Source organism: Myotis brandtii, unplaced genomic scaffold, assembly GCF_000412655.1.
Source record: "Myotis brandtii unplaced genomic scaffold, ASM41265v1 scaffold420, whole genome shotgun sequence".
NCBI classification, from domain to species: domain Eukaryota; kingdom Metazoa; phylum Chordata; class Mammalia; order Chiroptera; family Vespertilionidae; genus Myotis; species Myotis brandtii.
This window is the reverse complement of record NW_005366109.1, coordinates 1,780,403-1,792,398: the sequence shown is the minus strand read 5'-3', so window position 1 is coordinate 1,792,398 and position 11,996 is coordinate 1,780,403. Positions and strand designations below refer to the sequence as shown.

The following is an 11,996-nucleotide window of genomic DNA, read 5'->3' as shown; positions in this document are numbered from 1 at the left end:
GGGGGGGGGGTGTAAGAGAGCAACCAAAGGACTTGTATGCATGCATATGGGCATGGCCCATGGACACAGACAGTTGTGGGGTGAGGGCATGTGCTGGGGGGTGGGGACAGCTGAGGAGAGGTCAATGGGGGGAAAAGGAGACATATGTAATACTTTCAACAATAAAGAATTTAAATTTAAGGGGAAAAAAAAGAAAGAACGAGTGTTGGGGTGAATGTGGAGAAAAGGGAACCCTCATGCATTGTTGCTGGGAATGTAAATTAGTGCAGCCACTATGGAAAACAGTGTGGAAGTTGCTGAAAAATTAAAAATGCCATATGATCCAGCAATCCACTTCTGTGGAAATGAAACGTTAACTGCAGCATTAGTCACAATAGCTAAGGAATGGAAATAAGAAGGATATCCTGCCGCTTGCGACAATATGGATGGACCTTGAGGCCTGATGCTGAGTGAAATAAGTCAGACACAGAAAGACAAATTCGGTACGGTATCACTTAGATGTGGAATTAAAAAAAAAAAAAACTCGTAAAAATGGAGAGTAGAAAAGTCGTTGCCAGGGCCTGGGGGAAGGGGGAAGTGGAGAAAGGTTGGTGAAAGGGTACAAAGTTTCAGTTATAAGATAAATAAGGTCTGGGGAGCGACTGTCTAACACTGGGACTATAGTTGATAACTCTGTGTTGTATAACTGAAATCTGCTTAGAGAGTAGAACTTAAATGTTCTCACATAAAAAAACCAAACCCATATACATATGTATATATGTAAGGTATTGAATGTGTTAATTAACTAAATGGGAGGGATCTTTTCACAATGCATATGTATATCAAACCATCACATTGTACACTAAATATCTTAAAATTTTTATTTGTCAATTACACCTCAGTAAAGCTGAAAAATAAAAAGAATCAACAGAGTAACAGGTTTCCCCCTCAAAGCCATATCAGTAAAACTGCAATACTATATTCCTCCCCCCCCAAAAAAACCACTTCAAAACTAATTAGAAAATATAATTTATCTTACCTGCAAATGCAATTTATCTCCTTTCAACTTACTCTCCAGCTTTAACATTCTCTTTGCCTGATCTGGTACCTCCAGCTTCATTTTTATCATGCACTTAGTTTCCCGAACAACTTCCAGAATTTTGGGATCAAAATTAACCATCAACTTCCCTGATTCTGGATGTCGCACAAAAAGTGTGGCTTGTAAAGCTACAAATAAACGATTTTTTTTACTTTAGATATTTTGGATTTATTTCTGCTTCCAGCCCTATGTCACATGCCTATCTTCCCCACTGGACTATTGACTTTTTTAAAAAAAAATCCCATATAATAAAAGCCTAATATCCTAAGTGTCCAACCGTTCGTTCCACCATTTGACCAGTCGCTATGACACACACTGACCACCAGTTGGCAGATGCTCAGACCGGTAGGTTAGCTTGCTGCTGGGGTCCGGCCAATCAGGACTGGGTGAGATGGGCTAGACATGCCCCGGAGCCCTCCTGCGGTCCCTCCCTGGCCCCAATCGTGCACTGGTGGGGTCCCTTGGCCTGGCCTGCACCCTCTCACAATCTGGGACCCCTTGGGGTATGTCAGAGATCTGGTTTTGACCCAATCCCCACAGGCCAAGCCGAGGGACCCCACCAGTGCACAAATCAGTGCACCGGGCCTCTAGTGCGTGTATGTATGTATGTGTGTGTTTGTATCTATATATCTATATATCTATCTATCTGTATAGATAGATATATAGATAGATAGATAGATAGATAGATAGATAGATAGATATAGATAGATATAGATATATAGATATAGATATATATAGATATATATATTGATTTCAAAGAGGAAGGGAGAGAGAGAGAGAAACATCAGTGATGAGAGAGAATCATTGATCAGCTGCTTCCTGCAGGCCCTCCACTGGGGATCGAGCCCACAACCCGGGCATGTGCCCTGACCAGGAATCAAACCCTGACCTCCTGGTTCATAGGATGATACTCAACCACTGAGCCATGGGGGCCAGACTGGACTGCTGACTTCTTAAGGACAGAGCAATAGCATTGAATATCCCAGTTTCTGACACACAGTAGGTGCTCAAGACATAGATAAATAAATGCAGAGTGTCTATAAGGCCATAAAATCAAATCAAGAGAGGAAATTGGGCCAAGAATGGCTAGCCCTTGTGCTATGAGCTGCAAAACTTTTCAGGGTGGGCCTAAGAAAGCTATAATACCATGTTAGTTTATTTTCACAGATGGTGATTGAACCCCTAGGAGAGAACTGGAAGATATGCACAACTATGAAAATATGAAACACCTCACAGATTTCCCAAACCTTTTTCCATGCCTAACCCCAAACTGGCTTCTTTAAGGAGGTTTATCTGAATGAAATCTCCATCCTGAATTTCTGACAACTAGGATCAATATCAGTAAGAAATATTTATTGAACACCATTGCACTGTGAACTCCTAGAATAAATACAGAGGGAGATTTTTTAACACTATATCTGAACTACTATTGAACATTATTAATATAAATAGGCATGTTCAGATATGCTTTTTATTATGAATCCCTAGGTTCATGCTGAGGAGCCTTAGATTATTTGTTGTTATAGCGTTAGAGGCCCAGTGCATGAATTCGTGCACCAGGGGGGTCCCTTGGCCTGGACTGCGGGATCGGGCCGAAACTGGCATCCCCTGAGGGGTCCCGGATTGCCAAAGGGCACAGACCAGGCTGAGGGACCCCACTGGTGCACTATCGGGGCCGGGGAGGAACATGGGAGGTTGGCCAGCCAGGGAGGAACTGTGGGAGGGCTCCAGGGTATGTCCGGCCCATCTCGCTCAGTCCCAATCAGCCAGACCCCAGCAGCAAAATAACCTACTGGTTGGAGCGTCTGCCCCTGGTGATCAGTGCATATCATAGCGACTGGTCAACTGGTTGACTGTCCCCTGGTGGTCAGTGGACGTCATAGTGAGCGGTTGAGCGGCCTTAGCATATCATTAGCATATTACGCTTTGACTGATTGAACGGACGACCGGATAACCGGACACTTAGTACATTAGGCTTTTATTATATAGGATGATAAAAAATAATCACACACCTGTAGATAAGTATGTATGAGCTTGAATATATCTTATATTAACAAACACTACTAACTTGAGGATGCCCACTGTATCTTCCAAGCTTCATATTACTGCACCATATGTGGCTGCATCAAATATCTACTTAAATAGAAGAGTCTTTATATCTCTTTGAAGTTACTGGAGTTTTACTCATCCTATAAAATTAGTTTTAATGATCCTAGTTTCATGGAGATTTCAACCAAAAATTTTACCCAATTTATTTGCAATCTTTTAAAAATTGAACTAGAAATCATTTATCTTCCCAAGTTAAAGTCTAAATGAACCCTTGGACATTCATTTAATAAAATCTGTCTTCCTTAGGGCTGTACTGAGTTTCTGTGACAGGACAGAATGGGCAGCAAGACCACTAACAATGACAGCCTGGAAGCCCTCCCCAGGGCTGAGTGAACATTCCTTCCAGGTGAGTCATCAGTAGAGAAACATTACAGGGGTTGATACTAGGTCTCCAATTATTACCCCGAGTGCCTGTATAACTATCGTTATACACTTGTATCGTCACACCGCTGTATCAACAAGAAGCCTTTCAGAGCGATTCCTGCCCAGTAGCCTGTGTGCACATGAAAGGCAGATTTGAATCCTGGCCCTGCCACTTCCCAGCTGTGTGATCTTGAGCAAGTCAGCTAATGGTTTCTCAGTGCCCGGGTTTCCTCATCTGTCAGATGAGGGCAATAATAGTTCCTCAAAGGGTTGCCATGAGGATCAAAGGCAGTTAGCTGTATATGTAAAGTACTTAGACAAAGCCTGGCACAGGGTCAGCACTATATAGATGTTAGATATGACTGTTATTTAAAGGAGACAAAGATGAAACAGACAGAGAGAGTATCCTTGGAATGTGTAGGGGAGATAAGATGGGTCTGTAAAGCAGTAAGTGTCCTGGGAAAGAACTGCAGACAGTGCGTGGAGGGCTCGAGAGGAGGACATTACTTTCTGCTGGGAAGAATGAGGAAGGGCTGGACGGAACAGGTGACTATTGAACTTGATTTAGAACATGTGCAGATGAGAGGAAAGACCGGCAGGACAAAACAATAAGTAGGGAAGTGCATCGTATTGCAGAAGCTAGCTAGTACATGCTCCGTGTTTCAGTTGTTAAAAATTCTCTTTTGCCCTTTTCCATAGTGTGAAGTGTAAGCTTTCGCGTTGGTCCATTAGCAGGCTTTCATTGGGATCCATTTGGCCGCCATTCGCATATGGCCTGACAGAAGGCCTATTAAAGGTTTGGTTAAGGTGCCAGTTAGGGAAGACACCCTGCGGGGTTGGGGCCCTGTCTTCCAGAATGCCGGTGTGCACTGAATCAAGCACCCGCATATATGCTGTGTCCCCAACTGCTCAAGTAAATGGATCTGGAACCAAGAGACAGAAGTAGGAGTGGTCCTCTCACTGTCACTCCTGGTGACCCACCCCCTGAAGTTGTGCTCCCTGTGCCTGCAATTCTGTGCTCTGCTGAAGCGGAGATCCCGGGGTGGGAGGGAGAAAGCTTCCTACCAGGGGACACGGCCAGGGTTCCACCAGGTTACAGATAAGAGCTTAAGGTTAAGGTGGGACAAAGCATGGCCAACAGCTGAGCCCACACAATAATAACAACACCCCAGATGATGCCAGCGTGGGTGGGTGCTTGCTGAGAATCACCATCCTCTGCCTCACACTTAACTCTGCCCGGTGCCTGAGGATACTTGGACCCTCAGAGGTACTTGGACCAGCCCTAATATTCTTTTATTTTTTTTAAATATATTTTTTAATGATTTCAGAGAGGCAGGGGGAGGGAGAGATAGAAACATCAATGATGAGATAGAATCATTGATTGGCTGCCTCCTGACATGCCTTACTAAGGATCAAGCCTGTGACCCGGGCATGCGCCCTAACGGGGAATTGAACCGTGACCTCCTAGGTTCATAGGTTGATGCTCAACCACTGAGCCACACCGGCCAAGCAGGCCAAATACTCTTAATTTACTGGAGCTCAAAACTGAAGTTAAATTCAGTTATAGAAAAAGAAAGAAAGGAAGGGAGGGGACAAGAGAGGAGTGAGGAAGAGAAGGGTGAGAAGGAAGGAGGGAGAGAGGGAGGGAAGCTGCAATTCTCCACTGATTGGGACTGAGATTTGAATCTATGTCATGATAAAACGAAATATGAAAACTTTCCTAAATCCATGGAAAAATATCTATAATGAGTCTTGATATTTACTTTTGAATACTTTTTTTCAGGAGGAAGTCATAATCCAAGCAAATCAACTTTAAGGTCATGACGATTTTTGCTCATAAAGATCAGATTATTAATAACTATAAAGATATAAATAATTGTATCACCCCCAAATCTCAATGCAACCATCATAAGACTACATGGAAGAGATGTAAAACTTCCCCAGAACCATGAACTCATCCAAAGTCCCCTCACACCCCTGGGGAGCGGAGCCGCGCACCCACCGTACTGTATCTGCGAGATCTCTCTGGTCCAGGCCGTGTGGTAGACCACCTCAAACTCCACCAGCACGTAGGAAATCTTGTTATACTGACGAATGACAGCCTTACCTTCCGAACTTGACAAAATGTCCGAGTTTTTCTGTTTTTTAAGGGAAAGAGAAAGCTTTATGTTAAAAGACTGTTGCTCGTTTCATGCAAATCATAAAGCTGTTTGTCTTTAAAATGGCATCAAATAATTGTGCTACCCATTCAGATTTTACCTCAGAGTAAAACAGGGATGAGGAAGGCTGTACAAGCTAGCCATGGAAGTAGAGAAGCATTATGTAGAAGGGGGAAACTGGAGAAGGAAATAAAGGATTTAAACAGAAAGGGCTAGCCCTGCAGCCAGCCCCAGGCACTGAGAGATAGAAACATCAATGATGAGAGAGCATCATTGATCGGCTGTCTCCCTCTTACTTTTCTGGACAAGATGCGATGGACGGATCTCCCTTGAAGTGTGGATATCAGGACAAAGTCCTAAGTTCCAGCACCAAAAAACAGTATCCCAATATTCAAGAACACAACCAAATTTGTTTATGCAAATTACTGCACATTTTATGTTTTGATCCACATATGTCAAAAACAGTCAATCAGCAATGGAGTTCCATCCTGGCCCCTGTGTAAGCCCAGCGTTTCAATGTTTTTTAATATTGAGGACAGTTAAATAAGTGATAGTAGCCAAACACAAACAACAAAAGCTCAATATTTAATAACGTTTGAATTATAATGTTACTCTCAAGACTATATTTTGGTAGCATTTTGTTCTGAATTTAGGCACTAGACACAAAACTAAGCCAACCATCTCCACTCTGTAGCTCTGTCTCTTTAAAAAACAAAGCAAAAGAAAAAAAAACCCACACAAAACAAAACAAAAACAAAAAACAAAGAGAAGACAAACTGGCAATTTCAGAATTCCAACAGAGCCTAAGAGTATCCTGGTGCTTTTCGGAAATCGAATACTCCTAAGGACACCGAGAATGAATGTCCTTCATGATTCCCTGCTCTAGGTCTCAGTTTCTCATACAGGAAGAGACTGCGCCTCGCCTCCCCGTTGCTAATACACAGAAGTAACCTCAGCACTTGGCCTGTACGTTTTTGTTTTCAAAACAATTTTTAAAGCCTTTATAAAGTGTCCTGTTTTATTAAAAGTCACAAAGTTTAAGATTCACCCTCTTAGAGGTAACTGTAATGAAACGGGCTTATCTACCACACATGAAACAATTGGCTTAATGTCTCACAAGCATACTTATAAACTAATTTTTCTTCACCCGTAAAATAATGAGCTCTAACTACTTTCTTGGACATAAATACTATGAGATCAAATATATTTCTTGTATTCAAAACCCCAGTCCACATACTGTTAATGTCAGCATTGGCTTACAAAGAAATAGTTGATGGGCTCGCTTATCCGGCGGTAGAGCTGCCTCACCCAAAGTATTTTTCCTGCTATTGGGGGCATGTTGCGAGCCAGAGGGGGGTCATCTTTTTGAGAATGATAAAGCTGTAATGAAAGAGCTGGTATTAATGTTTGAAATTCAATATGATGAAAAAGGCAAAAAATATATATAAAGCTATACTTGTATTGATGTTTTGCCATTATTCCCATGTTTTATACCAAGGAGGTAGTCATTAAAAATATAGAAACACCCTTCAGAGATAATAACCCGAGATTCAGAAACTATGATGTTTAAAATATATGACACTTAATGATCTCTAACCCTTCTTTCCCATTACATGTATGTTTTTTCTGCCTTTTATCTCAATTTTTAAAGAAGTATGCAAAAGAGGGAGCACATTGCTACGTTATACCTATCATAATAGTCTCCAGAGCCCGTACTTCTATGGGCTTAATGGGCTTTCTGATGCACGCATGGATGCTGTCACGCAAAGGCAGTTCTAAGAGCACAGGATGTAAGCCTGGCCTCCCAGTGACATCCCCGGTCAGCCCTTCCCGCACTGAGAAGGGACGTCAGAGGGATTTCGCAGTGACAGGACTGCTCCCGAGTTGCTTAGCACAATATAACCACGGCAAATACTTTCTGAATGCTTTTGCTTTTGTACTAAAGTGCCTGTCTTTATTATAAACACGATACTTGCCTTCTTAATAGCTTCGAGTTCAGCCACATAACATTGAAGGATACGCTCAATTGTGTGATTTATTTCTAATTTAAGACAGGGAATGTTCAGCTTCTGGAACCTAAGAGTAATTAAAGGTGAAGAATTAAGAAGTAAATGAGAAACATACTTGAGAACTGCTGCAGTCCTAAAAATCCATTCTTTTACTCATTTGACAAATATTCACATCAGGCCTCCTACATGTGCTAGGATACAGTGGAAACAAGACAAGTATGGTTCCAGATTTCTTGCAGTCTGTTATCTTACTGACAAATATTCACATCAGGCCTCCTACATGTGCTAGGTAGGATACAGTGGAAACAAGACAAGTATGGTTCCAGACTTCTTGCAGTCTGTTATCTTATGGAAACGGGAGCTATCGGTCAAGAGTTACATAAATAATTATTTAAATTACCAGGGTGCCAGGAATGCATATTAACAGGGAACCCAGCCAAGTCTGGGAAGTCAAGAAAAACTTCCCTGAGGAAGTGACATTAAACTGAGATTGAAAAGGTGAGTGGGGGGTGGCTTCATAAAGATGGAGGGGAGCACACTGACTATCCCTCTGCCAATATTAACGTCACATGATTCCAAATAGCCAGAATAATAATATTATAATAATGATTTTGTCAGCCAAATATCACTTTCACTTAGAGACCCAGTGACGCACAGGAAGGGCTGGAACCAGAAGGTCCTGATAATAAAGTGAATTAACACCAGTATAGTATAGGTTGGTCGGGGGAGGGCAAAGACAGAAGGAAAGAGACAGAGAGAAATCACTAAGAAAGTAGAACCTGCCATCTGTCACGCGTTAAAACCACTTTATCTGTTTTGACTCTTATGATGGTCTCATAAGGTAAGGTCTCACTGATATTATCCATAGTTAGAGAGACATGCAACTACAGCAAAGCTGGGCCCAAGCCCAGAACCACGGGCTCTCAGGAGAGGGTTCCCAAAGGGTCCCTAACATGGTCATGAGCCCTTTCCGAGCTGGAAGCAAAGAGCCCCGAGTCCAGCTCGTCCCTCTCGTCCAGGCTTTCCTGCCCTTTCGGAGGTCACTGTTGTCGGGAACAGAGGGACAGGAGTGGCAGGGGCACTCGGGAGGGAAGATGGGAGTTTGGAGATCTGCTACTCTAAATTGCACTTTTTTCTAAAAGTCCAAACAAAATCTTTTCAGCACGCAGAATTAAACATTATTGTTCCCTTTCCAGTAACACCTATGAAACCAGCCTCAAATATATCATATAGCTGGGGGAAAGATGTAAAATATTTCATTTTCTTATTGAAAGACTGTCTGCTACAAAAAAAATTCAGCAAAAAATATATTTCAAATTTTTAGCATTCTATTAAATGGTAACTGAAAAAGCAATGTTTCTGAGTTCAAAAGTTTACCTAGAAGAAGAGAGAGAAGATGGTGGCCAAATCTTGCACCTCCTCCCAGGGTCAGACTAGAAATAAAACTCAATTGGAGAACATTCACCCGTAATTACCAACTAAGGTCCAGCTGAGAAGGAGACATAGAAAACACCTGGAGACTGACAGGCAGGGCGACGTCGCAGGAGGGGCTGACCCCGCAAGAGGGGCTGACCCCGCTTCCTCGGGCGGCCGGCCCAGAGTACAGAGGGATCCCTTGGCTACAGGAGGGCTTTTCCCCGAGAAGATCAAGGCCTGGAACAGAGGCTGGACTCTGCAGCCCAGAGTAACAGGGCTGGGAACAGTGACCCACATAACATCCAGCTGTGAAAAGCAGCAGAGCTTCTGGCCACCAGGGAGACCAGAGCCGGTCGGAGAGAAAGCCTCACTCAGTTTGTTTTGGTTTTTAAAGATGTGGAAACAGCCCAAGTGTCCAAAAGTAGATGAGTGGATAACAGAGCTGTGGTACATTACACAGTGGAATCCTATGTAGCTGTGAAAAAGTAGGATCTCTTAACTTTTAAAACAACATGGAGGGACCTAGAGAGTATTATAGTAAGTGACATAAGCCAGTCAGAGAAAGACAAAGATCATGTGATCTCATTTCTATGTGAAATCTAAAGAACAAAAGAAACTGCCTTAAGACAAAGAAAGAATCTTACATGGAAGCATGTAACAGACTGACGATTCTCAGAGGGAAGGGGGGTGTGAGTGGAAAGAGATTTACCAAAGAACTTATATGCATAACCCATGGACACAGACTATAGTACAGTTAAGGCCCGAGGAGGGAGGGGATGGGAGTGGGGAGGAGGGAATCCTCGGGGGGGGGGAAAGGGACATCTGTAATACTTTCAACAATCAAGATAAATTTAAAATCTTTTTAAAAAGTTTATCTAGAAGAGATTTCCAAAAACATCTTATTTGAAATTGTATTTTCAGATATAAAGTTATGCCGACTAGAAATTATGCTGCTTAATGGATTATAAATACCTTTGAAGCAGCTGAAGAGCCTGCTGAGAAGATAAGATTTTTCCAAAAGTACTGTTCATAAAGGCCTGTATTTGTACCTAAAATAAAATGTTGATATTTAATGATCTTGGCATTAAGAGATTAGTTTTGTTTAACAACATTTAATGATTTTCCTACAGAATCAATATAGCCTTCAACACACCTACCATCTAAGCATCTAAAACTGCACTGCCCAGTGCGATGGCCGCTGGCACTCACTACTTAGCAGTGAGATACGCTGTAAGTATAAAATATGCACTAGGTTTCAAAGACTTAGTACAAAAAAAGAATGCATAATATCTCAATGATTCTTATATTTGATGATATATCAAAATGTTAATATTTTTAATATGTTGGGTTGAATAAAATATATTATTTTTAAAAATATATTTTTATTGATTTCAGAGAGGAAGGGAGAGGGAGAGAGAGAGAAAAACATCAATGATGAGAGAGAATCAACAATTGGCTGCCTCCTGCACACCCCCCACTGGGGATTGAGCCCACAACCCAGCATGTGCCCTGACCAAGGATCAAATCATGACCTCCTTGTTCATAGGCTGACACTCAACCACTGAGTCATACCGGCCAGGCAAAATATCTTATTAAAGTAATTTTACCTGCTTCTTTTAACTATTATTCTTTTGGCTACTAGAAAAATTATAAATTACATATGTGGTTGTTTTGGGAAATTACTGACCTAGAGGATTTTTGAAAGGAGTGAGTGTCCCTTACCAAGCACATTTCTTTGGGATATTTGGAATTTCTAAGCATATTGGTAGAGCAATGTGATGACACTATGGACACCCAGAATCAACAGGTGTCACTGTCCAACATCACTGCTCCCAGAAACCTCTTTGCCATGCCAAGGAGAAACAAGAAGAAAATATTCTTCTGAAACTCACACCACCCCAAACAGTGAATTCCAAACTCCTGGTACCAATGGAACTAAAACACTCTTTCTAAATTACTTTCACTTTCAGATTATATTGTTACTAGAGGCCCGATGCATGAAAATCATGCAAGAGTAGGCCTTCCTTCCCCCAGCTGCTGACACCAGCTTCGCTCTGGCACCCAGGACCTGGGCTTCCCTCACAGCCCCAGCTTTGTCCGGAAGGTCGTCCGGAAGGACATCCGGAAGGACATCCAGTCTAATTAGCATATTACACTTTTATTATTATAGATGGTCTACTAACCTAAAACACAGTGTTAATCAAACATTGGGAAAGGAAGGTAAGTTAAAACACTGACACCTTTTTAAAATATTAAAAAGTTAATATGGCCTCTAAATATGCTGGGAGCTAAAATTTATATCTAAGACCACATAGTAAAGCCTTTTACAACATATAATCTTTATTAAAGAATCATAAAAATGATTTAGGCAATAAGTTTTTTTTAAAAGTCCAAATTCCCATTGCCATAAAGACATAACTCGCAAAGCATTTTAGACAAAAATCCCACCTTGCCTGACTAGCCAAACACTAAAAGTAATAACTATAATATATCATAACATCAGAGTCTCACTTTCAAAAACTGAAAGGAAGTCTGTGCCAAAAAGAAAAACTGCTGCTAGAATTTTAGGATCTATCTTTTTATATTGCCCAGATTACATGTAATATAGTTTTTTAAAAGAATCTTTTTAATAAGAAAATATAAATATATGTTTCCTCACCTTCATGCCAAGAATTGCAGACTTGGGAAGTGGACAGAGTATATTCTTGTCCCTCCCTGTGTCTCCCAGACATTGGGTAGCAAGCAGAGGGCCTTTCCATGGGGTTAACCTCAGTTAGTATGAGAGTAACTAAAGCCATATAAGTCCAAAGGTAAGAGAGAAATATGGTACCAGGCATTATTTTTAACTACCCTTCATCCGTC

At 41.6% G+C, this 11,996-nt stretch overlaps 1 protein-coding gene across 1 annotated transcript in view; it reads right to left on the bottom strand.

The window, feature by feature from the left end:
• DNAH8 (dynein, axonemal, heavy chain 8) overlaps positions 1 to 11,996 on the bottom strand; it is a 272,357-nt gene that overhangs the window by 219,728 nt on the left and 40,633 nt on the right. Inside the window, exons 13-17 of the mRNA XM_005873788.2 lie at positions 10,107 to 10,183; positions 7,686 to 7,785; positions 6,970 to 7,089; positions 5,553 to 5,688; positions 1,019 to 1,206 (exon numbers count right to left, since the gene is read on the bottom strand). Of these exons, the coding sequence (XP_005873850.1) occupies positions 1,019 to 1,206; positions 5,553 to 5,688; positions 6,970 to 7,089; positions 7,686 to 7,785; positions 10,107 to 10,183 (621 nt within the window). The remainder of the gene's footprint in view (positions 1 to 1,018; positions 1,207 to 5,552; positions 5,689 to 6,969; positions 7,090 to 7,685; positions 7,786 to 10,106; positions 10,184 to 11,996) is intronic.